Genomic DNA, 27,536 nt, shown 5'->3' on the forward strand with positions numbered 1-27,536 from the left:
GATAACACAAGAATCAAGAAAAAGGTGGTTGTAGCTTAGAAAAGTATCAAAGCTAAAGAGAGTTTTTACACTAACCCTTTTTGTGAGGTGGAAACTACCAAATTTGTATGTGTGTGTGTGTGTGTGTGTGTATGTGTGTGTGTGTGTGTGATGCAAACAAATATGTATCGCATGAATCAAGAAATTGCACAACATCTGATTCATGATTAATGGCAATGAACAAGTATTCTTTAACTCATAATTACATAAAACAACTCCCATAGGTAAAACACAACGATATTACTTGAGAATAATATATTGCTTGTAAATACATACCATGATTATTATGAATAAGATTGTTGCACCAATATGATAATTCATGAAGGATCCTTAGAAGGAAAGAAGGACAACATAAATATTTTATGGATATAGTATAATGTTGTGAATCAAAGTACTTATTGTGCTTGAATGATCATCATGAATCAAAAGGAAAAGGCTAGAACTAAAGGAGAGGGCAAATCCAATAATCATATTCCTACAAATTTGCAAGTCGTACAAAATAACATTTGCACATCCACAAATAGACGCCCAATCCTCACCACCCTCCCCATTTTTCCATAAAATTTCAAACACATCTTCGGGGAGAAGCTTCCCGGTGAAACACTGTAATATCATGTCCATTCTTTCCAGATAATTTATGAAGCCTATGCTAGTCATTATTTAACCAAGTAAGATGTTTGATGGCTAAAATTCAAGGAAAAAACACACTCAGAAGCTACCTGTTTGAAAAATATCTACATTAATAAACTCAAAAAAAGACCACAGCGCAGTTATCATAAGGCATCCTCTTTGTGTCGCCATACTTGATCCTGAGCTCGTTACACCCAAACCAGAATCTGGTTGGTGATTGTCCTGCTACTTGGCCTTAGCATTGTGGCCTTGCCTAAAAGACCTTCCCTATGCATACCTCCCTCTCTCTCTCTCTAAGTCATTTGCAAATCTTGAGCTGCATTTTTCTCTAGATCACCACTTTCAGCTGCCATTCCAGGTGGATTATCTGGCATTCCTTTGGTCATACCACCTTGATGGCTTAACAACGGAGAAGAATCTATTTCTGCTTTTATTGGAGGATCTGCAGGTTGGATTTCAACATCCGGATAGGCAGCCTTGAATCTTGCTCTCAATCCTTCATCTACTAAGCGCACTCCATTTAGCTGATTGCCTAGAGAGATCCACCTGGAAGACTCAAACATATCACAACAGATAGGCTATTGAGAATTTGCGTGTTGAAGGATCCCTAGAACTATGAAGGTCATAATTATCTCCAATTTATTGTTCGGTAAAAAAAGGCTCATTTCCACTAACAAACAGCAGAGTTCCAAAATATATAATTGACACCAGAAAATATACCCTGCATGTGTATTGTGCATTCGTGCAAACAATTCCAACTTTCGAGTCCGGGGACTGATCCTCTCCAACATCGGATACATCTGCAAGTACAGCAGTTGATGAAGAGAAAGTATTACAGATTTTCAGTAGTATAAGGCTAATTGGAGTGATAGTTCTTTGCAGTTCAGCCAAAATAGAAGATCTATCTCTATGGAGTAAACCAAACCCGCAAACACCACCACGCATTTTGGCTTCATTTCCAATAGCTCTACCAAAATACACCATTTCCACGTTTCTTTACAGTTATATTCTCTCTCAAGTCCCTAAAAAAAATGCAAAGGGTTGTTTTCTTCGAGACAAGTGCCTTGATGGATAATGCAGAAATATCATAACAAACTCTTAATTGGCATAACTCCAAACATAGTTCCATTGCTATGCAGCAGTCAGACCTTCAGGAAACATATGCTCACTCTACCCATCCAATTCAGGATGATCGGCTGAAGTCATACTGAGTGAAGTGTCCAATTTCTTGAACACAGCTTGCCAAAAACGCCCAATAAACTAAGCATCTCTATCAATGACAATTTCAGCTAATAAGCCACACACGCTGAACAACTTCAAACAAGTGAGCAAGTTGTGTGGCTGGAAATACTCTTTTGTAGGGCTCAACCGTGACAATTTGGTGAGTCAATCCACGGTCACCCTAATTGCACCATTGGGTGCATGGTAAGACAATCATAAAATCCATCAAAATACCCAGTCATTTCTTCTCAGGTATTTCCAACAGATGCCAAATGCAACAAGCAGTCTCGAGTGCTCAACTTTATTGACTTGGCACTGTTTATAATTTTGAAGATACATCTGAACATTAACCTTAAGCTTAGTCCAAACGATGGTTCTTTTGAATATATCCAAAGTTCTCCGTACCCCCTGGATGCACAGCACTAGGACTATCATGACATTCATACAATATACGATTAAGTAACCCTTCTTAAGAGATACTATGACCTACATACTTGACTTTTTAAAAAAGAAGCCACACTAAGACTCTTTTTGCATACAATTGAAGCTGCCCAAGTAATTCGTACCCCCTGGATGCACAGCACTAGGACTATCATGACATTCATACAATATACGATTAAGTAACCCTTCTTAAGAGATACTATGACCTACATACTTGACTTTTTACAAAAGAACCCACACTAAGACTCTTTTTGCACACAATCGAAGCTGCCCGAGTAATTCAAAGCCTAAGAAAATTAGGCCTACTTAAATGAAGCATGTCATGTCAATGACCTAGAGATCCCTAGCAAAGAAGGTACCAAGAGCTACCAAATGATACTAGAGTAAATCTAAGAAACTAGATCCTCCCTGAAGGAGATGTGGGAATTTTTGTTTAACATGCAGCTAGACCAGACTAGATAGCATCACATATTCCTTCATCTCAATTGCACGAGAGGCACAAAGGATGCAAATGTAATTCCTTGTCTTGACCCATACTTACAAATGCAGGTGTAAACCCTAGCCTTGACCAATGCTTACAAATGCAGGTGTAATCCCTTGTCTTGTTCATCCCTATTATCAGCTTTCCCCTTTAATTTGCCCTTTAGGCACTCCCATGCCATATGCCCCTCTTCCTTGCAATGAAAGCTTATGTTGGCATCCATCAAGGCCTTTCTTTCTACATGGGATAGCCAGTCAAACCCTGGCCTATCACGTTTCTTTCGTCTATTAAAAGGTGCCTTAGAAGCATTTCTTGGCTTTCCAACTTTCTTGAAATCGTTATTCTTACTGCTCTTCTAACCATTAGTTCACCCAAGCAACAAAGCACCAGCTGTAGTTTCAACTGCGACATGTTGGTTACTCTCGTCTGAGTGCAGTAATCTCTGATTTCTTTGGGCAGCCTACAGCAATACTTCTCAATCTGTTCTGATAAAGGCACTCATCTTAGTGCAGTAATCTCCGATCTTTGGGCACCTTGTCATGTGCATGGACCGTATCTGACGTGTGCTTTAGGCACACAAGACTAGCTCAAGAAGGCTTCGAGCTAGGCAGGCAATTCATGGTTGAGTTGCAAGGGCACGGATGGATTAGGGTTTTAATTAGGATTTTTGCTATTTTTAACAACACTGGGCTCGAGCCTATATAAGGAGCCCAAGGGTTTAGTTTTTAGTACGCAAGTCAGAGCAAGCTTAGCTCTTCCTTACTGGTATGAATCTTGGAATGTGTTGGTATGGGACGCCAAACTAGTGAAGATCTAGTTGGCAGATGTGCCAGTATGCCAGCAGCTCAGCCCGTGGCTCAAGGGGAGCATCTGGATGCCATGGTTGGGTGGTGAGCATGCATGTTCTATGGTTGTTTCTTTGTACTTGCTTGCAGATCCGGATTCTCACGAGTGCTGGGAGCATGTTAGTTCCAACTCCTGATGCGATTTTCTGTAGAGAGAGACATGGATGAGTCTTCTGATGAGATATCGAGCTATGAGCACATAATTAAAGGCTAAGGTATGGTATAGGAATGTATTAAAGTAGCCACCCTAGGATGTGGACTACATGATGTGAGGATGTGGATCGAGGACATCCACAAGGAGAGATGTGGATCAAAGGATCCCACAAGTGTTGACTATTCAAAGGGCTCTCTCTATATAAGAATCCTATTATGTATTGTTGATTATACATATTTGGAATAGATTGATTCATAGTTGCTCATCATCTCTTTCATGGAGTTTCCTCTGTGCTTTGAGCCTCCGTACTTCTTATGCTCATCTAGTTGCACTAGGTTTAGCACAATCTTACATTCTTTGACATCTTCCTCCAAGTATGGTTTAGAATTCGTTGCTTGCTGAGGTTTCCTATGTTGAATTGGTTATCCCGTCAACTAGGTATGTGTGATTGTCTGAGAGAACTGTGAGCGTAGTGCAAGAGAGTTTTGTTGGTAGGAGGAAGGTTTCGAGAAGATTTCGCAAGGGTATTGGAACAAGAAGAGCAATGGGCGTTAGGAATTTCGCTTCGATCTGCAAGTAAGTCGAGTAGTGCCGAGAAGGTGAATCCTAGATTTGTCATCACTTTTGGCTCGGGCACGATGAACAATGGTGAGCTTAGAGGTGGTTAGGTGCTACAAATCGTGGCCCAAGGCCTGGCTAGATCATCTGGATGGGAAAAGGTGACTTGTGCAAAATTAGGGCTGGAAGATGAGCAATTAGGGCTGGTTAATTTTGGGTTGCTTCTTGGGCATCTGGCTTTTGAGATGCCTTGATTTCCAAAAGCTTAGCTTTGGCCTTGAATTGCCAGAGAAGAAAATCGTTTTCTTTTTTTAAAGCCCTCCCCCCCCTCCCAAAAACAAGTGCTTTTGGACCAAAAAGCAGTGCTTTGGAGGGGAAGGCTAAATTAGTTTTTTTGGGGGGCAGCTTTTTGATACTTTCAGGGAGCAAAAAGCACAAGCCAACAGCCTTAAATACCCCTGCCCACCCTTGTTCAGCCCCTACGAATACCTTCTGGTGATTTTGGCTTGCAATGGAATATTTAACTGACAAGGCACTCCTTCGGTGGAAAGAGTTACGGCCGAAGCCTACCAATTGGAACGAATTTGAGGAAACTTTCAGGAAGGAATTCCTAGAGGAGGAGGAGGATGACATAGGATTTGAACACTAAGAATTAGAGAAGTTGTTAAATGAATTCTCCAATGTATTTCCAGCTCAACTACCAAAGGGCTTACCTCCCGAAAGGGCAGTAGTGACTTAGTCCCTAGCACTCAACTTGTTAGTATACCACCATATACGATGAGCCATTTTGAGGAGGGCGAATTTGCTAGTCAACATGAAGATGGGCTATATACGCCCGAGTAAGACTTTTGAGAAAGGAAAAAGATGGTTCATGGAAAATGTGCGTTGATTGCAAACATTTGAATAAAGTGACAATTAAGAATAACTACCCTCTTCCCGGCTTAGATGATAGGATAGATAGATTGGCAGGAGCGAAGTATTTCACAAAGATTGATTTGTGTACTAGTTATCACCAAATACGTATCTATGTGGAACAAATAGAAAGAACTGCTTTTCGAGCTAGGTATGGCCATTACGAGTTTGTTGTGTTACCTTTTGGTTTGACTAATGCTCCATAACTTTCCAACAAATAATGAACGACTTGTTTTGAGATTATTTAGGCAAATTCGTTGTTGTGTTCTTAATTCTGTTGGGCAAATTCGAATTATCTTAATTCTATTGAGATGGCATAAGTAAATATCACTTCTTTATGAAGGGGATCATTTGCTTAGGATGCAAGATTCTAGGGAAGGTGTTAGCATTGATCTCGATCGTATCAAAAGGTTTTGGATTAGCCGATACCTCAAACTGTGAAACAACTTCATTCTTTCCTAGGATTTATTGTCTTTCTGAGGAAATCCATCTCAAAATCATTGTTCCTCTTACCGATGTATTGAAAGGTCGTGGACGTAAGTCAAATCAGCCTATCTCTTGGAATGATGATTTGAACAAGGCTTTTGACACTTGAACCTCTGTGTCAAGGAAGCACATGTTCTCGCGCAGCATGATTTTACCCGGACGTAAGTTTTAGAGGCTAATGCGAGCAATTATGTGATTGGGGCGGCATTGTTCCAAGATCATAGACCTGAAGCTTTTGACAGTTAAAAGCTAGATGACACTCAATACCGTTGGCCCACAATGGAAAAAGAACTTTATCCCGCAGTGTATGCTCTCAAGGTTTGGAGACACTACCTCTGTGGTTCTAAGTTTGTTATATTGACTGATCATCAGTCAATTAAGTATGTGTGTGATGGTTTGGACTTGAGGGGAAGAAAGGCTAGATGGTTTGAGCTAATGCAAGACTTTCATTTTAAAACACATTATTATAAGGGTTCTTTGAATAGTGTGGTTGATGCCTTAAGTCGCATCAAGGTTGCAAATGCTATGACATTTACTGAGATATCCTCTAACCTATTTCAATCTATGAGAGGGATTTGTGCAATCAATAGTGTAATGAAGGGGAAAAATGGCCAAGTTAGAGGTCCTTTAGGTGGAAAATGTGGAGGGACTATGTAAGTCCCCATCCACCCCCTACTATATACTTTTTTATGTGACATCTAATCCTATCTACTCTCCCTTCCTCCTTCCTACCTACGCTCTCTTCCCTACTCCCTCTCATTCTCTCCCTCTCTTTCCTACTTCAATCTCTCTCTCCTACCCCCCTTCTCCTTCCTTCTTCCCCTATCTCTTTCCCCTCCTGCTAGTCTATCCCCCTTTCTCCAAATCTGCCCCTGTACCCTTTTCTACATTGGTATTAGAGTACGAGTTTGGAACCTTGCTTCCAAATTTCTAGCACCGTGCCAACACCAAACGTCAAGCAGCCTCACAAATGCCCGTGTCCACACCCGGCGACGAACTAAGCAAAACTAATGACGACGGTTGCAAAATAAGTCTTGAAGTTGCCATCGTTGTCGAGAGTGGAGTTCCCGGAAAATACTAGAGGATGGACTCTCAAAGGATCCCCTCCCTTTGAGGGGCAGGCTTGCCTACGAGTTGCTATCCCAAGCTCCTCTGAGGGGAGGCAACAAGGGTTAAAGGAGCAGAGAACCTAACGACAATGCTGGCCGGTATATAGCTGTTCGACCACGGCACGTTCCTCCTGAAGCCCACGCCACACCTAACGTGACGAATTCACCGACGCTGCTAGTCCGTCGCCACACCCACGCTCCGCCAGGGATTCGCCGCCAGTGCAAGTTTGCCCTGCGACGCCTTCGCCATTCCCATCCACCATGCCCACGCTTGTTTGTTTCGTCGACCTCACATGTCGCGCGACAAGCCGACGCCTCCCATCTCGTCCGTTTTTGCCGCCACCTCCACCATTCATATGCCGCCCTCCTGCTTCAATCAAACCTTCGCTTAATTTTTTTTTAAAATTAATTCCTTGGTTACTTAGCCGGGCTTAGTTTGTGATTAAGGTTAGGTTGGTAGGTCTGGTAGGAGTAGTAAACCAACTTCTAGAGGATATGTTTCGTGCATATGTTTCCAAGAGGTAGTCTTCGTGGGAAGGATATTTACCCATTATTGAATTTGCTTACAACAGTGCAAAACATTTAAGTACAGGTTTCGATCCTTTTATGCTTAGGTACGGTTTTTTAACCTAAATCACCAATAATGATTGGACTCAAGGGAATCAAGAATGAAGCTGCTAGGACATTCTTGCAAGACATGCAAGAGATGTTGCAGTTTGCCAAGGAGTTTATTAGAAGTGCCCAACACGGGGACAGATTTTATGCTAATAGACATCATTCACCTAGGGAGTTCTCTACTGGAACAATGATATATTTACGCATTCCCAAGGAATCCAAGAACCTAAGTACTGGACAAGTTAGGAAATTATCCCCTAGATATTATGGTCCATTCAAGATTATAAGAAGAAGTGGATAGGGTGCACATGAACTGGAATTGCCTCCTAATGTAAGAGTTATCCAGTTTTCCATGTCAGTCGACTAACAAAAGTATTGCGTGGTGAGGTCATTGTATCCAAGGCCATCCAGCTCTTCTTTTGCTGCCTATTCCCACCATCACCTGGTGTGGAATCGTGGGACTTGAAGATTTGACCTTTGTACCGCACAAACCTGAAAGTATTCTTGGATTCCGTAACGTCAAATTAGAAATAGAACAATCACTAAATACAAGATTAAGTGGAAGGATCGTGCTGAGGAAGATTCTACATGGGAGACATTGACTAATCTTCAAAGAGAGTTTTCGAACTTTCTTATGAACTCAAGAGGGAGTTCTTAGAAGAAGGGGAGTATGTCATGTGCATGGACCGTATTTGACATGTGCTTTAGGCACACAAGACTAGCCCACGAAGCCGGGGGAGGCTTGGGGCTAGGTAGGCAATTCTCGGGTTGAGTTGCAAGGGCACGGAGTGGATTAGGATTCGAATTAGGATTTTTGCTATTTTTAGCAGCAGTGGGCTCGAGCCTATATAAGGAGCCCAGGGGTTCACTTTTCAGTGCGCAAGTCAAAGCAAGCTTAGCTCTTCCTTGCTATATACCTTCTTTGTAAGACTAGAATATGTCCAATCATACAATTTAGATTTTTTGTTCTAGATTTAGCTCTCCCTTGCTAGTCTATACTCTGGATCGTGTTGCGAACGCACACTTCCTTCATGGTGTAGTCCAAGACCCTACAATAGATCCAAGGCCCTTGAGAGCACCACTTGGTGGTATGGGACACCAAGTTGGTTGGGATCTAGTTGGGAGATGTGCCAGTGTGCCATTAGCTCACCTCGTGGCTTGGAGGGGACATCCTAGTCTTGGATGTCATGTGGCCCCAATCCTTGGCACCCCTTTTGGTATTTCTTTATTATTTGAAAGACCCGGCAAATGGGTACACAATGGATACAATCCCTCTTGAATTAAGTGCAATTCACCACCCATTAGGCATCAATCTCCCATGCTTAGACGCTATTGGGCTCTGCTCTTATAAGCATTACAATAGGAATCCATTTCTGATCCAATGTGCTTGCACTCAGCCTCGAATCGTTCCTAGCAACCCATACTGGGTCACAATTCCCATTGCTGCCTCAAATGCGCACTTCAGCTCTTATATGTCCCGAGCAGAGAGAGAAAGCATAAATACACAGTCAGCATCAATGGGAATTAAACAAGGGATCAGCCCACCACTATGAGATTCCTGCACGACATAGGCCTTCCAAAATCAATTCGTAAGTAAAGCAGGGCACCCAAGGTGACCAGCCCGCTCTCCAAATGGCCCACAGCTAGCTGAAGGACAAGCCAAATCGTCACATACTGCATATCGCCCATGTATCTACCTCAATTCTTCCCTTCACCCACATTGGGAAGATCCTAGAATGCAAGGTTAAAATTGTAGGCTGATTGTATACTCAGATTTGAAAATATTTACACATTTCTTTTGGTTGTACATTGGTGTGTGTACTTTCTCCAGATCTGAAGTGCTTCCATCTGCTTCTGCTTATATTGTTAGACGTTGACTTACAGTGTTAAATTTTCTTTTGTTGTAAACACAACATAATTCCACTGCTTGGAGCCACTAGCTAAACATCGAATCACAAGTATACTAGACTAGGTTTCTCTACCACATCTAGGGGTAGAGTGTTAGCACTTGGACTAGGGAGTGTGAGGTGCTAGCCATGCGCTGAGGTGGGCTCCGAATCTGGCACTGTTTGCTGCTGCTGCAACACCTACTGTGGCTCTTCTTGGATCACCGTGCACCGCTCAAAGGCTTCAGTAGCTACTCCAAGATTCCTCCAGCTCAATTTGCTATGTTGCCCTATGAACCACAAGATGATCTCCCGGTATGCACTCTAGAATGCCCTGGGAACTGTGTCCTTGGCTGACTGCTAGGAGTGACTGGCAGAATGAACTGATTTCCCCATTCAAAGGGGCTCGGTCAGCCAACTGGGGTCCAGACCTGGCTGTCTGCCAGGACCCACCTGCAAAATGTGCTGATTTGCCCATCCATAGGGGCCTTTGTATAGGGCACAAAGCCCTTCTAGGTCGGCCGACTGGGGCCAGACCTATTTGCATAGTTCCCAGGAGTTTCGGAAACGGGGAAACGGAAACAGGCGGAAAACAGTGTTTCGGAGTTTTGAGCACTAGAAGAAACGGTGGAAACGGAGTTTGAGTTTTTAAGGTTAATAAAATATATATTATATATGTAATTATTATTAATACATATGTCATACAACAACACTTGAGAGGAGGACAAGGAGGAGAGCAGAGGGCAAGGGCTAAGGAGAGCAAGGAGAAGAGGGCAACGGCTGAGGAGAGCAAGGAGAGGTTGGAGAGGAGAGCAAGGAGAGGTTGGAGAGGAGAGCAAGGGAGAGCAAGGAGGAGGGGCAGCGGGCTGAGAGGGGGGTTGTAGGATGAGAGGAGAGCTGGAGAGGGAGAGCAAAAACTCCCCTACCCGCCGATGGGGTTCTAACGTCTTACTCAGTGGTTGAGGCGGGTGTCTGTGTGTGTGTGTGTGCTGGTACTTTTGCTTCTATAGCTGAGCATTGGTGTCTACAAGCTCTTACATTGCTGCTCTATATATGTGTTTCCTTGGATAAATTCCAGAGGCACTACAAAAGCACAAACACCCCCCCCCCCCCAAAAAAAAAGGCCTGTCCGAAACGCCCTTTTTGGTTTTGGAAACGGCGCAGAAACGACGACCCGTTTCTGGGCACTATGCCTGTCTGAAAAGATCTAACCTACCAGCCCTAGCCAATGAGGCCACTTGGACAGCACACAGGGTCGGCAGAGCTGCAGCCATGTGGACTGCTGTGCAGGCCTGCATAGACCCTGCTTTAGGCCCATATGATGGGCATATGGGCTTGCATACAGCCGGCACAAAGTGTCTGCAATGGAGGGCCATTTACAGGCAGCAGAGACTGCCTGTTAAACAGTCTGCACAGCGAGCTGGTTAGCCACACGTTGCATACAGCCGGCACAAGGTGTCTGCAATGGAGGGCCATTTACAGGCAGCAGAGACTGCCTGTTAAACAGTCTGCACAGCGAGCTGGTTAGCCACAAGAAGAATCTGCTACTGCTGCTGCTGCTGCTGCTGCTGCCACCACCACCTACGTGGCAGCCTGTCTGCTGCCCACATGGTGGCCTCTCTCAATCCCTCCCTGCTACAGATCTCAGCCCCTTGTCTTTCAATCATAGCTAGATCTTGCTTCTCAAGCTCTTCACTGAAAGCCTCGTATCACCTTTCATTGGCCACTGGCTTCTTTTAAGTCCGAATTGTCTTGGTAGTTATCCAATTTTCTGTTGGCATCTTCAGATCCTCCATCTACCCATTGTGCATCCATGAATTATTCCTCCTTTTCATTGTCCTCATCAATTCAAATCAGATGGAGTCTGCTCAACTTGAGCAATTGCTTTCCTCAATAGGAGCACTCGCTTATGACATTAGTATGCACACCAGTCCTCTTTCACCAGACGGAGGACATTCAGATTATGTTCATAGATGAAGTATTTCAAAACATGGATGATGGCCTGGCCCCAGCATAGACTTTCCACTAAATTAGCTGACAGATTAGCATGCAGAATGGTCAATATATTGGCTAGATTGGATGGGGGTTAGCTGTTAGCTCCAAAGATACAGGCAAGCAAACAAATGCCTGAGCACAAGCATGATCATGCCATATCCATGTCAGCAAGACACCATCATGCCCCCATACACATAATTATAAAAGTAATGCCAAACGCACTTTTGATTTCTCATTGCCAAAGTTTCATAGGCCTTCCCTCGCAAAGTCTTCAATCCCTGGCTAGCCTGATCGTGCGCACATTTTATGATGTGCCCTACGTGCTCAGAGGCATCCATGTTGATCATGTTTTAGGTCACAATTTGGTTCCAATGCTTAGGAGTGAGGTGAAACATCAAGATAGCTATTTGGTATGAACCTTCATAGCAATGATGTTTGAGAGCTTGATTCATCCAAATAGGGACAGGCACCTAGTGGATGCCCTACATGGGTAACACCATGCCTCAAAGATAAGTGTCACACTTCGGTACCCCCCTTGAAGGATCTATTATCTCATACAATTACGTCATATCGTGTCCTATTTGAGGATGTCAGGCAAGAGATGCCTTTCCATTATTATATCAACCTTAGCAAGGAATGAAGGAAGCCAATCCTCCTCAAGGCATGAACAAACAAGTTCACAATAAGTAAGTTCAAGGGGGAAATGCAAACCTGCAAGTACAAGCCAAATATGGGCAGCACATCCATATGGAAGCATACTAAAGGCTGAGAAGGAGCCCACGATGCTTGAATGGAATGAGACAAAGGTTGCAACAGCCCCACTTTCCAAGTATCCAATTGCTATGGGCGCAAAATGTCTTATGCCAACCCATACAGACCACTAAATTAGAAACCCAGCGCAAAGAGTAATTCTGTAGAAGAAAATTCAGAAATAAGACAGAACTCGACAGCCATCATGGACAACAAATTCAGGTCAAATTTGTGCTTTGAATGAGGAATGGAACCTTGAGCACAAGGATGTTGGGAAAATCAAGCTCATCATGATGATAGAGGAGCAATGTGGATTCCCCTAAGATCACAAACGTTGAGACAATTATATTGAGAGGTAAAATCACTGGGAGAAGGGCTCACATCTTAATGGGCATCAAGAGTACCCACCATTATCTACACAAAGAGCTTGCAAACAATGAGACAGCTTGACAATGTCTTGCATGTGACTGGATGCCATCTTTGGGGAAGATAAATAAATACCATGACTCTCTGCTTCTCACACAAAGGCAAGGTAGTGATGTTGCAGGGTCTTATTACACAAAAAACAAAGTTCATAACAGCAGGGAAATTGGCTAGACAACTCAAGAAGAAAGTGCCATACATGCACTGCAATTGTCGAAGCCCCATACAAGTAATATTCCCTTGATGTTGAAATGCGACAGGCACTCCTAGAAGATCCAAAGGTGTTGAAAAAGGGGGTGAGATTGGAACTTGATGAGAAAGATCCAGATGTTGATGGCAAACTGTATAGGACACTAGTAGGCAAGCTCATCTATTTGCTCCAACCAAGCATGATTTAACTTATGCAGTCATTGCAATGAGTCAATTCATGGCTCATCTAAAACAGGTCCATTGGAAGGCAGCCAAAAGAATTTTGAGATAATGAAACATGCCATTCACATGAATCTTCACTTTGGCCATGCACGTTAGCTCCATCAGCACAAATGTGACATTGATCAGGGAGGCAGTTATGACAACAAGAGCACAACTGGTTTGCAGCATCATTTTGAATCCCTTTTAAGCCAACCATAACTGGTGACTCAGGTTGAAACCCGTACATAAGCATAAAAGGACTCTAACCAGTACTCGAATGCTTTGCACTGTTATACTTCTCAAAAACAAGTGTCCAAAAGTTACTTGTAAACTTCGAGTCCCAGTCACTGACTATGTCAGAGGGCAAACCATACAGCTTAAACAAGTGGTCCACAAACTCGTGAGCCAGCTGAACTGCTGAAATAGTTGTTCTAGTAGGTAAGAACCTAGCCATTTTTTGTCAAACGGTCGACTATGACCCAAATGGAGTCATGACCCTTGCGCGTTCGAGGCAAACCAGTAATAAAATCCATGGAAATACTTTCCCATTTATTACCTGGAATCTGCAGTGGCTGTAATAAACCCGCGCTTCGAAGGTGTTCTGCCTTAGTAACCTAACAAACCCGGCAACCTACTACATAGTTTTCAATGAATGCACGCATCTTAGGCCAATAAAAGGTATGCTTCACAAGAGACAGAGTCCGATGTATACCCAGATGTCCAGCACTAGGAGCATCATGACACTCCCAGAGAATCTTGGATCAAAGTTCCAAAACATCTGGCACACAAATCTTTCCATTTCGGAACAGCAAGCCGTTCCTAATCATCCACTGACCTCCTGCCGCCTGTACCGTAGGGAGCACAATCCCTGAGTTTGGTCAACCATGGAGCTCCCATCCTGGACTCTCTGCCAATAAGAACTGAAATAACTATCAGTTGCCCAAAGCCCTCTCAAGGATTGAAATAGGTCTGAGGATATTTCCGTAAATGACATAGCATTTACAAACTTGACTCGACTTAAGGCATCCGCCACACTATTCAACGAATCCTTTCGATAACGTATTTCAAAATCAAAATCTTGCATTAATTCTACCCATCTAGCTTTCCGTCCCCTCAATTCAGACCCATCACACACATACTTAATTGACTGATGGTCAATCAATACAAGAAACTTCGAACCATACAAGTAGTGTCTCCAAATCTCAAGGGCATACACTACAGCATAGAGTTCCTTTTCTAGTGTGGGCCAACGATATTAGGTGTCGTCTAGCTTCTTACTCTCGAAAGCTACACGTCTGCCCTCTTGGAATAGAGCTGCCCCAATCACAAAATCACTCGCATCGGCCTCTAAAACATAAGGCCGGGTAGGATCGGGTAATGCAAGAACGGGTGCTTCCTTGATAGAAAACTTCAAGGTTTCAAAAGCCTTGTTCAATGCATCATTCCAAGAGATCGGCTAGGTCAGGGGTGCTGTGATATGTGAATAATCACGCACAGACTTCCGTAGAAATACCGTAAATCCTACGAAAGAATGAAGTTGTTTCACAGTCTGAGGGATAGGCCATTCTAAAACCTTCTGGATACGATCCGCATCAATGCTAATACCTTCAGAAGAAATCTTGTGTCCTAAGTAAATGATCTCCTTCATAAAGAAGTCACATTTACTCATCTTGGCATAGAGCTTATGCTGTCTTAGAATAACTAAGACAATCCGGAGGTGTCCTATGTGATCCTCAAGCGTTCGGCTATATACCGAGATGTCATCTAAGAACACTACAACGAATTTGCCCAAAAAATCTCGGAACAAATCGTTCATCATTTGTTGGAAGGTGGCGGGAGCATTGGTCAAACCAAAAGGTAATACAAGAAACTCGTAGTGGCCATACCTAGTTCGAAATGCGGTTCTATCTATGTGTTTAGCATAGATACGGATTTGGTGATAACCCATACGCAAATCAATCTTAGTGAAATACTTCGCTCCGGCCAAACGGTCTATCAGATCATCGGAACGAGGTAGAGGGTATCGATTCTTAATTGTCACTTTATTCAATCGTTTATAATCTATACACATTCTCCATGTAGAATCTTTCTTCTTCCTTAAGAGAACAGGTGCTCCCCAAGGTGATTTACTTGGGCGAATATAGCCCATATTCAAGTAATCATGTAGCTGTGAAGATAACTCATCCTCCTCAAGTTGGCTCATCCTATAAGGTGGAACACTAATAGGTTGAGCCCCAGGTACTAAGTCTATGCGATGATCTACTGCCCGTTCTGGAGATAAACCTTCCGACAGTTGAGCAGGGAATACATCCTTGAAATCATCTAACAACGTTCTGAATTCACGGTGTTCAAACACACTTGAATCATTCTTATTATTAACAGAGACAACAAATCAAGAAAGCGGAATCAAAACACACTGATAGACATCATAATGAGAAGTGTTTAATATATTCCGAAGCTGCATCGCAGATACAATAGGTCCCTGAGAAGAGGGAATATTATCACACTCAATACCAAATTGGGTGTCCTTATCCAAAAAAGAAAGAGTATGGTCCTTCTATCCAATCCGAATATCGTGGGTTTTAAACCACTCTATTCCGATCAACAAGTCCACATGCTCCAAGTGCATGACATAGCACGTAAAAGCCGCTATATATTCTTGAATCCGGATAGAAAGGGCTTCAATCTTGCGATCCCAAAACTGCTTCCCAGCTGGAAGCTGCACCTCATAGGTGTGATCGCTAGGTATCGTGGACAGCCCCATCTTCTGCACAAGTTTGTAATTAACAAAGTTGTGAGAGCTGCCCGGGTCAAAGAGAATGTGAACTCTTTTGTTCCTAACTTCAAAGAGAATGTGAACTCTTTGGTCCCTAACTTCTCCATAAACTCGCAAAAGATCATGGGAACCAAATAACGAAGTATTAAAAGTGCAATTACAAGAAAGTGGGCAGGTAATGACATTTACAGAAATACCTGTCATCGAAACTTGGTTCGCTCCCTTGGCTTTGGTACTCGGACCCGCCTGGAGCTTCGGTCCCAGCGCTTGCTTTTGGTTCTTGCGCTTAGGACAATCATTCTTAGTGTGGCCCCGCTCCTCGCAGAAGAAGCAACGTCCTTCCTTCTTTAGCTTCAAGGTACGAAGGAAACGGGCACGACCATTCTTCACCTGAGTCAAGTGTTTCTTGGAGGCGTTGTCTATATTCTTCGTCTCCCCGGTACCAGTGGTTGACTGGAAGAACTTCCGTTTGTTCTTCCCACTCGTGTCATAAACTGTGGTTCCCTTTGCACTGGCCATGATATCATCATAAATACGTGTGTAATTCATGGCCTCTTGCAACGTGGTACACTTGTTATTCTTGATTTGTAACTTGTAGGAGTCAGGCAAACCATCCACAAAGAAACCTAACAAGGTCATTGGATCCATCTTTGTAGCTCTGGTCTGCAAATCCCGAAACCTCTGAAGATAAACCTCAAAAGTCAAGTTCAGCTTGGACATATCGAGGGCTTTGAGCTTGCCTACGATATCATAATCTTCCTCCTTCTTCAGAAACTCTTTCCTGAAGACCCCTTCGAAATCTATCCATGTTGCAGGCTTGGGTTGGAGTTCCTTCCACCACAATAAAGACTTTCCTGACATGAACCCGACTGCAAGCTGTATTTTCTTGTCATCTGGATAAGGGTGAAACAGGAAGTGTACTTGCCACTTGTGCAACCAAGTGTCAACAACCTCCTTGGTACGAGACTTCTGATCTCCGAGAAAAGGATCTGGAGTGATGTTCGGACCTAACACTGAAGCCATGGCATCCACATGCGTGAGCACCTGAACAGTGCTAGTCAGAAGTGTGAGGGTAGTCTGAATCCCTTGGAGTTGCTGCGTCAACCTCGTTTGATTCGCGTTAACTTGCTCAAACTTTCCATCAAGAGCAGTGGTGAATTCACTGAAGGCTTTCTTCGTAATCAGATCGTCGTAGAGACCCTGGTCATCCTCCGCAGGGTAGTTCAAATCCTGGTCACCCATCGCAAACTCAGGATTTACAGAATCAGCCATGTCTGAAATCTGATCTGACAAGTAGTGGACTTAGAGAAGTGACAGGTGGAATCGAAGCTTGAAGGAGAGTGCAGCAGAGGGAAAAACTGTCCCAAGAGGAGGTGACGAAAGAAGAGAAGCTGGCCGAAAAGAAGGGGTACAAAGCTGACGATCAGCTTGAGTAGGTGAACCCAGATTCCCACTGCTGGTTCCAATGCAGGCTATACCGTACGGAAATCTGCTGCAGCTGTAGCCGTACCTAGGTGACGAAAGTCTACTAGGGGTGTGGAGGGATCCTCTTGCGCACTCTAGCATAGGCTGTGGTTGAGCTTATGATCTCGCCAGGCTATAAAGGAGACGGTGCAGCTATTTAGGAAGCTATGCTTTCTAAAAAAGCCCACCCTCCCAACTTGGAGGGTCGATGCTTTTTTTAGCATGCCCACGCTCCTAAACTTGGAGGGTTGGTGCTTTTCTCGCATCAGCCACCCCAAACAGCAGCCTGGCCGCTTCCAGCTCCAGTCTATGGTGCACCCCTCTACACGCACCTACCTGCATCACCTAACCTCCTGCGCAGCCCTGACCAATACACGGAATCCCTTCGCCTACCAAACAGCTCCTCTCACGCATCTCCTCCAATCCTCTCCACTCTCTCCTAGCTCCACCTCACACCCTCTCTCACCTAACCCTTCAGCAATCTCGAATTCATCCTCACTCTCTTCTTCCTACCTTTTCCCTAAATCCTGACCACTTCCCATAACCGACGGACCAAACAAGAACTTGCAGCATAAATTTCGAAATTAGGGCATACCTGGAGGAACAAATCGTCCAAAATTCTTGGAATAGAAGTTCCTACCTCAGGAGCTGGCTCTGATACCAACTGACACGTCCCAGCACTCCTGAAACCTCTGATCTGCAAGCAAACACAAGAACACACACAACGTGAGAAAACTGAGCAGGTTGCTCACCACCCAACCATGACATCTACGGGATGTGATCCCGAATCAAGAGATGTCCCCTCCGAGCCACGAGCTGAGCTAGTGGCACGAACTCCCAACCAGATCCTAACCAGCCTGGTGTCCCATACCACCAGGTGGCGCTGTGAAACCTAGGATCTGCTACTGGGCCTTGGGCTACGCTATGATGCAAGCGCGCATCCGCGACTCAATCCAGGATCAGACCTAGCATCTGGGAATGAAACTTGCTCCCATCGTCTCTGCGAGAACTGAACCTCTGGGCCCCTTTTATAGACTCGGGCCCCAAGCGCCGAAAATAGCGAAGACCTCTAATTGGTTCGTACCCTTGCCACTCAACCCGAGAATCAAGCCTGCCTAGCTCTAAGTCTCCCCAGGCTACCTGAGCTAGTCTTGTGTACCCAGTACACGTCGGATACCAATCCGTGCACATGACAGTTCGGAACTAGATTCAACATCAAGCTGTCAACGCCAAATCCTGCCCAGCCTAATGAGACCATTGACACTAGCCTACAGCCTACATGCGCTCTAGAGCGTCGGCATTAAGCCAGGCTGTAACGCAAATCTGTCAACCCCAAATCCTACCGAACGATGCACGTGAGCGTAGGCAGAATGTGAGCAATTGCTGGCTGCAACGAATCCCAGCTCCATACCAAGCCCATCCAATCTAGAAGGGAGAAGTCCAATCTTCAATAGGTGTTCAAGCACGTACGGACCATCGTCAGACTCTGCTGGCTTTTCAATTGGCACAAGCTGGTCTAATCCCAAGGGCTAAAGGCTGCTGGCTTGTCACTTGGCACCAAATCTCGAGAGCTGAAGGCATCGCTCAGACCTGTGCGACGTGCGCCATCCATCAACAAGACCTATCTCCACAATCGTATGTGCTAGTTGCAGCTGTCTAATGGTCGCGACGCTGCCCTATTCCACGCCCTCACCGCCCCGCCCGCGCCCGTGCGCCGCCCTACTCGATGCCGTCACCGCTTCCTGTTTTTCTATTCCTGCAAACCTTAGCCTACAAGATTTGCTACCTAGGGTAACTAACAGGTGGTTACTTGGTTGGTTAGATTAGTTTAGGTTTGGTTAAGTCTAACTTGTTAGTGGGTTGGGTTAGTTTGGTTAGGTTTAGTTAGGTTGGTCGGGTTAGGACTGTTAGGTTAACCTAATTGGGGTTCCATTATAGGATTAGGTTGGGTTAGAATAAATCAGTGTCCTAACTGTCTTACCACTCTTAGGTTAGGAGTCCTAACTGTCCTAGGTGACTTAGTGACCCCCCCCCCCTCTTCCCCCAAAAGGGAAAAAAAAAGGGGGTAAAAAGTTTACTTTTCAGCCTCTTTTTAGGGGCCTTTCACAACCCGTTTGGAGCCATTTTGGCTCCGTTTCGAAGCTTCTTCGACGACTTTTTTTTTCCTAGCCTCTCCATCGACACTTTCGTGTTTCCACGTACTATCTCAGGCGCTCATTATGCAAGGTTTTGTTATCCATTTCTCCTTGCCTACATTCGAACTCCTCTCCAGGGCCAATCACCATGCCACCGAAGTGTGCCCCTCGTGATATATTGCATGACACTGATGAGGCTCCTCAGCAAGTGCTTGCCACAGTGGCTGCATCCACTGCTGGTATAGAGGTTCCTTCCACTCAGCCTCTCTCTCATGCATCCCCGGAAGCGCACGCAACAAAGACGCAATTTCTAGATGCCCTTTCCTCTATGCTCCAGGGTGCTTTCCACCAAATAGGATAGGAGTTCAGCCAGCAGCTTACCACAACCATGGCTATAAAGGATACCACTCTTGTCCAGATGGGACAGCAGATTGGTCAGTAGATCACATCTGCCATTGCTATGCAAGATAAGGGTAAGCAACCCTCACCCCAGCAAGGGGACCACTCAGACAGTCAGGGTGTTTTGTCTGCTCCACACAGAGGTTTTATGGCAAATGCCCGTCGTGCCTATGAGCATCAGTCTTCTGGACCATTACATGTACCCCAACATGGGAATTATCTAGACTTCGATGATGCATTTTCTGTGCCACACAGCACCTTCTTGCAAGATGTTGGGCCATCTTCTGGCTCACACCTTTCTCCATCTATGCAGGCTGAGCCGTCTGTTTTGAGCCGACCCGTTGATGTGCATCCAGTTAGTGCTCCTTTCACAGCACCAGCGAGTATGCCTGGAGCTCGCTTTGGTTTATATGGCAGCCTACGACCCTGGGAGAAAGGCCGGCCCTCTTCTCAACCCTTTGGTATGCCATCATTTCGGAGAGATGCGTTTGGCAAAGAGTCCCAGCCCCGGGTTCATGCACCTATCGCTCCACCAGCGAGCACATATAGCCAAACGTAGCCAATGCATCAGATGGTAGCAGCTACTACGCAGCAGGGGGCTGGTGGTCGGCAGCAAGCCACTTTTGATGACATGTTGGCAGATTTTTTGCGTTCATATAAGGCCCTACCTGAGTGCATCAAACTTAAGATGCCCTTCTCCGATTATGTGAACCTCAAGCATGATGATGCACGCACTTCTGGAGGTTACACACACAAGAATTATGGAGCCAAGGATATCAAGGACAAACTCACAGTACTTTAGTTTAAAGGGGGCACTCGCACTCCCAATGAGTTGGAGGAGTGGCTCACAAAGCTGAAAGACTATTTCCGGTTCTACCCCAAGTCTGAGGAAGAGCACATCATTTTTGCAGGTATGCATATGCAAGACTATGCCCACATATGGTGGTGATACATGAGGGATTCCCCTCAAAGACCAACCACTTGGAGAGGTTTCAAAGAATTGATGGTCACTACATTGTATCCCCACTTGTCTTGGACCAATACTTGGCTGAATTTTATGCCTTGTCACAGACCAGTACAGTCCAAGAGTACTTGCAGCCCTTTTGGAGGCTTTCCTTGTTTGTGCAGGACGTATCTGAAAAGGGAAAGCTTCTGCGTTTCATCCATGGGTTAAGTCCTTCTGTTGCTGCAGATGTGAAGGCACATAACCCTCAAACAATTGAGCGTGCAGCCCAATTGGCAGAGGTATTTGAGCCCAAATATGCCAGCAAATATAAGATGACAGCATATGGGAATGCAAATGAGGCTGAGAAGAAGCCTAAAGCGACTGATTGGAATGAAAGAAAATCAGCAGCAGCACCATTTCCGAGGTTTCCCACAGTTATATGGGCAACAAGATGCCATATGCTAAGCCATACAAGTCATTTGATGCTAAGCCAGGAGCTAAGCCAAGTGTTGGGATTGAAAAATCAGATTTTAAACAACACACGAGGGCTATTATGGACAGCAGAAAGAGGGAAAACTTATGCTTTAAGTGTGGTGAGAAATGAACTCCTAAGCACCAGGAAGTTTGCAAAATGTGTGACAGTGGTAGTGCAAAACTCAGCATGATTATTGAGATATCGGATGATGAGGATTTGATGGATGCTTCTGAGACTTTGGATGCCACTCATGATGATTCAGAGGGTGCACAAATCATGGAAGAAGCTGCAGATGTTGGAGCCACGAAGGGGGCTGATTTCCTTTTTGACCCAGGTGGTGCTAATGAACATAAAATGCATGGTATACATCCCAATGACACTCATCCCATATGTAACATGCGAGGCCGTTGGCATAAAGTCTTTCATGTGGAGCATCAGGTTGCTATGCCTTTTCTTGCGCGAGAGGATGCAAATGGCAATGCTCCTGTGGATGAAGAGGAGATCTATTGGGATGCTATCTCTTCTCATGCCTTGATGGGTGCCAAAAGTGCTGAAACTATCAGATTGAAAGGACAAATTAATGGCAGGACTATTCACATGCTTGTGGACAGCAGTAGTACTCATAGTTTCATCAATTCTAAGACCTTACAGAAGGTGGGACTGATTGCTACTGAGATTGATCATGGGCTGAGAGTAGAGGTGGCAAATGGACAGCATTTGATCAGTAAATTTTGCTGCCAAGATGCAAGGATCAAGCTCTCTGAGGATTATGAATTTGCTGTGGATCTCTTGGCACTAGATATGGGCCCAATAGATGCTGTCCTGGGCTGAGATTGGCTGAAATCTTTGGGTAAAATCAGCATGGATTTAAATGCCCTATCACTCAGCTTTTTCCGCGAGGGTAGAACTGTAACATTGCATGGCATTGCCACTGCTAACTTGCAGGTCATTTCAGCAAGGCAGTTAGCCAGAGAGCTCAGGAAGGAACATGCCCTCCATGCATTGAATGTGTCAGTATCTCAGGCGGGTACATTCCTCGTGTTGAGGATTGTGATATGCAACAGTTGCTATCGGAGTTTGCTGATGTATTTGCTGATAAACCATCCCAATTGCCTCCCAAGAGGGATGTGGATCATGCCATTGTTCTAGAGCCTGGCAGTAAGCCCACAAACAAAGCCCCACACCGTCTTTCTAAGATTGAGCGGCAGGAAGTGGCAGTACAAGTGCGGGAATTGCTTGAGAAGAACTTCATCTCTCATTGTACTTCTCCTTTTGCCTCTCCGGTGCTTCTAGTGAAGGAGAAGGATGGATCGTACCGCATGTGCATTGATTACAGGGATCTAAATAAGGTCACTATCAAGAACAGGTTTCCAATCCCCATGATAGATGACCTGTTGAATGAACTCAAGGGTGCTCAGTTTTTCATGAAGATACATTTGAGGTCTGGTTACCATCAAATCAGAGTGAAAGAAGGAGATGAACACAAGACGGCCTTCCGCACTGAACGAGGCTTGTATGAATTCAAGGTGATGCCTTTTGGATTGACTAATGGACCGGCCACCTTCCAAGCATTGATGAACAAGATATTACAGCCACTTCTTTTCAAATGCGTGTTGATTTTCTTTGATGATATCCTCATTTACAGCAAGGATAGACAAGAGCACATTAAGCATGTGAAGCAAGTGCTGGAAATTTTGAGGATGCATCAGCTTTATGCAAAAGCCAACAAATGCACTTTTATGGCAAAGGAGGTTGAGTACCTGGGGCATATTGTGAGTAGACGTGGCATTTGGGTGGATCCTACAAAGGTGAAATGCATCAAAGATTGGCAACAACCACAAAATCCCACCCAATTAAGAGGATTTTTATGTCTTGCTTCCTTCTACAAGCGCTTTATTCGCAAATTTTCCAAGAAAGAAAGATATATTAACGTCCACGGGAGACCTCGCGGGCCTATGGGAGAAAGTGCACAAAAAAGCAAACTCATACAAGCCTCAGTGGGCCGAAGCAAAGGGTACGCTAGGACCCTTGCTGAGTACTAATCTATGCTAACATAATCGTATCATATCAATCAATCTATCCACGCGCTGGGACGAAACCGAAGCGTGGTACAGTGATGGCTCTTTGGTGAGCTGCGAAAATATCTCGTATCTGCGTCTGTCGAGCTGTCTCGCGTTGCGGTGGGGGAGGCAATCTCCACGCTCTCTGGACTCTCTGGGCTATGTCTAGAGCGACCCCTCGTCTCTGTCAGTCTCCCCTGAGGAAAGCTATGATAGGTCGGACCTCAATAGAGTGTACTCTGGGGACTCTCTGTCGCACATGTGGCCTCTGCGCCCCTCTCTCGGCAGTACTGTGCCAGCTGCTCATCCAGACTGCTCTCATATCGGCTAGCTGCTCTACCTCCACTCCACTGTGTCCGAGGGCTGACTCAAATGTATAGAAGTCTGTGACATGCCGCTGTGCCCAGTCACCCTCTATGTCTTGTAGTGGTCTGACCATCCCTGCTGCTCTCTGATCTATCGTAGAAGCGCCTCCCTATATCGCCGCATCTCCATCAGATAAAGCCCGATACAGACCTGGTCATGGAAATGGATCAGTCGTGACAAAGGATCGAAGCCATTCCCCTCTAGGTAGAGACAGTGGTAGCGTCCCCGAATCTCGTAGCACGATGGGCAAATACAAAGAAAATGCTCCTTTGTCTCAACTGCCCCTAGCGTACAAAGCGTGCAGATCCGCTACTCTCTAGGTATACCCACTACTTTCCCTGCCTCAATCCTCAGCTGATGTGATGAAACCCACATCTGACCAATGGCAATCCTCAGTGAATGAGATACTCCTCTACCCTCGAGATACTAGGCTCTGATAATGAATCCCTCCTCTCATTTTCTCAGGAAGTGGTCGCGATAAAACTGGGTCTTAGTGGGGAGTTCATGGTCCTCCCCCAAACTCCGGGATGTGTGAAGCTGGAGGAGGTCTAACCGTATAATACGGTTGATCTCATCTCGCGGGATCAACTCAGGAGGTGCATTCATGCTGTACTGAAAGGGGGAAAGCCTATCCATCTGGATACCGTGCCTGGCAAGCCATGTAGATATGCGTGCATACCATGTGTCTGCCCCGCTCTCTGCGAGTCGTCTGGATGACTCTAGGGCCAACCTCGGAAGTCTCCAATGGGGTAAGTCCCACACCCTATGGATAAAAGTCACTGTCTGAAAGATGGCATCAACCTGGAGAGGTGTCATGGCAAACTCTACCTGTACTATCTCATGTGGAAATGAGGGCTTACATCGGATCATCTTGGATCCCATTGTCACCTGTAGCCACTCGAAGCTTCTCCAATCTGTCCTCGGAAGATCGTACCCCCAAAAAGGTGCTGCATAGATGGCAGTCGGCCGCACTAGTGTGTCGAAAAGCCAACCCTTCGTTGATGGATCCTAGAAGTGCGCCTAGAAACACTTCCACTCTAGTCTAGCCAAAGCACTACGCCCTCGTGTGGGTTGTGCCTGGGCTGCATGTTTCATCGTGAAGATCGGTCCTGTGAAGACTGCTCCCAAATATGTGTATGACTGCACTATCTCCACTGGTTCACGATAGGTGAAAGTGAGTCGGTTAGTCATTGCTCGTGAGGTGTTGAAGATCATAACCTTAGTTTTCCCAAGGTTGACCGTCAGATCTCTCTCTGCAAAACACCTCTAAAGCCTCTAGATCTCTCTGTAGCCCCTCCACTGAAGAGGATATAACGACTATATCATCAGCATATAACAATATCTGTATGAGATCCCCTAAGAATGAGCCCTCGCCACCTAGGCGATCTATGAAAGATGTGATCTCATTAATGTAGAGTCCAAAAAGAGTCGGTGAGAGAGGGCAGCCCTACTTCACCCCAATGGTGCTCTCGACCCAATCCGATAGGCCGCCTGGGGCACGGACCCTACCTCTGATTGACTCATATAAGCTCATCACACCCCAAATCAGCATCTCTGGGATCTGCATCTCCTATAGTCTCCTGATCATGCGGGATCATGGAACAGTGTCGAAGGCCTTTCGAAAGTCTACGAAGCATGTGTAGACTCTCTGATGTCTGGACCTTGCTTCCTCAATGATAGCCCTCAAAGTAAAAATGTGGTCTAGAGTAGAGTGCTGCCTCCTGAATCCTACCTGCCCTGGTGCTCATTGCCCCCGTGCCTCTGTATGACTGTTGATCTCTCTCTCTAGTACCGATCCATAGATCTTGGCCAATGTGTGACCAATATAGGGGCTTTTCTACTAAGAGCATCGGCAACAGTGTTATTCTTTCCAGGGACATATTCAATCATGCTCCCGAATTGCTGAAAGACCTGACTCCATCGAGATTGCCGATTGCTCCACCGGGAGCTAGGCATTGTCTGCAGCCACTTTAAGACGTGGTGGTCTGTCTTGACTGTGAATGTCCGTCCATAAAGGAACGGCTTCCAATGTTTTAATGCTTGGATGACACCGAGTAATTCTTTGTCGTACACCAAGCAATTCTTTTCGTCAGGGTTAAGCTTTTTGTTGTAGTATGCCACGGGTCTTTCTTCTTGCTGTAAAACTGCCCCCATGGCTACATTGCTTGCTTTGGTAATAACCAAGAATGGATCATCCCAAGATGTGATTTTCATAACTGGCGCTCTTGAGGCCAAGCCACAAATGAGTACCTAAAAGCATAGACTCCTCTACTGCAAATGCCAAAGTGCATGTCTCTCTGTCATAGGAATCTACTCTATATAGGCCCCCTGTCAATGTCCCAGTAATGATATGGTATTACCATTTCTGAAATTATAGGAGGCACAACGGTAGCCGCCAAATATAATTTTGTATCCAAAAGTAGCTATAGCTAAAATGGATATGAGATTATTCTTGATCCATGGAACATACCAAACATCCTCTAGAGAGACAAGATTACTTGATGCTACAGTAGTTCAAGTTGGCTAATGCCCTTCACTGCATAAGATGAATTATTGGTGCATGTCAATGCGCCCCCCTTAGATGCATCATGTAGAGAAAGAACCAACTTCGTGCAAGAACCACAGTCAAAGTAGCATGAACTAAATGCATCAGAAACTGCTATGCAAGAGTCATGAATGGAAGGATTATAATAGCATGTAACCACAAGAGCCCAATCATGATGAGCCACATCGGCTGATTCATCCTTCTCATGAGAAGAAGAAGCATCACTAACTGCAAGGCTGGGCTGCTTCTTATTCTTCTCTGAGTCTATGCGCCTAATCACTTGAGATACAAGCAATCCCATTCTGCTTCTCCTGCAAAAAAGAGAGTTACCAGCTGGCCAAAGCTATAATGGTTGGGATTGCCCATGGAAACTGACCTCAATGAAGTAGCAAACCCCATATATGACTCAAGAAGTCCCCTCAGCGTCGTGGACACAAGCTGACTCTCTGGCACAACCTCATCAATGTCAGCTAGCTGCTCTTTAAAAATCTTGACCTTTGTCAAATAGCCATCCATACTTTCTCCTTCATCCATGTCCAAATTATCCCATCGCTTCTGCAAGTATGCAACCCTGCGAATCTGATACAATGAGGCTAACTTATCCAAAGCATCCTTTGCAATACCTACAAATATGCAATCCGTGCTTCATCATGGGTTTGATAGATGAGGCTAACTTATCCCAAGCATCCTTTGCAATAATGCAAGATCTAGTGTGATGAATTATCATCCTCATAACCGACAATGCAATAAAGGCGTGAGCTTCAGCATCTCTGACATCCCATCAGCACGTTTGCCTCCTTGCAGGTCATCACATTTGCAGCTTTTCAGGGCATTGACCTTGTGTGGTTAGAATCAGGCATTGCACTTGCCTCGTGATCAATGAGTTTTCTTTGGGTTCTTTGCATTTGTGTGTTATTTGCAATGGCAAGCAACGAATTTTTTGGCATGCTTGCTCTTGAAGACAAGCTTGATGGCACCAACTACCCCATGTGGTCATACATCATGCAGTGGCCAAGAACTTGTGGAACATTATTGCAGGTATTGAGGTGAGACTTGTTACAGGTACCTTTTGCCATTGCACCCGCCATGACAGGTGGTGGTAACGTTGTTAGCTCTTCATCATCTATCACTACTGCCGCACTGCCTCTGACTCAGCATTAGATAAAGGCACAGCAAGGCACGCCCAACAATCTCTCCAGAAACGAACTGCGCAACACGTGCAACAATTGCGAAAGTCCTAACCAAAGCAACAGTCCATGCAAGCGAATGTGGCTGCACAACTCCTTCCAAAGGGCATCCAACTGCAGAAAAACACTGCTGAGCTGCCCCGACCAGTCTGAACAAGAAAGAGACCTGAACTAAATCTCAAAAGCTCACAAGCTGAGAAAACCAATGCCAAAAGAGTTCTAAATGT

At 45.1% G+C, this 27,536-nt stretch overlaps 1 protein-coding gene across 1 annotated transcript in view; it reads right to left on the reverse strand.

The window, feature by feature from the left end:
- Nucleotides 1-568: 568 nt before the first annotated feature.
- Nucleotides 569-27,536, reverse strand: part of MTA (mRNAadenosine methylase) — a 53,053-nt gene continuing 26,085 nt past the window's right edge. The window contains exons 6-7 of the mRNA XM_087387470.1: nucleotides 1,390-1,469; nucleotides 569-1,215 (exon numbers count right to left, since the gene is read on the reverse strand). Of these exons, the coding sequence (XP_087243596.1) occupies nucleotides 963-1,215; nucleotides 1,390-1,469 (333 nt within the window). The 3' untranslated portion in view covers nucleotides 569-962. The remainder of the gene's footprint in view (nucleotides 1,216-1,389; nucleotides 1,470-27,536) is intronic.

Source organism: Dipteris shenzhenensis, chromosome 16 (genome assembly GCF_047967505.1).
Source record: "Dipteris shenzhenensis isolate YYH24624 ecotype China chromosome 16, Dip_SZ_1.0, whole genome shotgun sequence".
In the NCBI taxonomy this organism is placed as follows: domain Eukaryota; kingdom Viridiplantae; phylum Streptophyta; class Polypodiopsida; order Gleicheniales; family Dipteridaceae; genus Dipteris; species Dipteris shenzhenensis.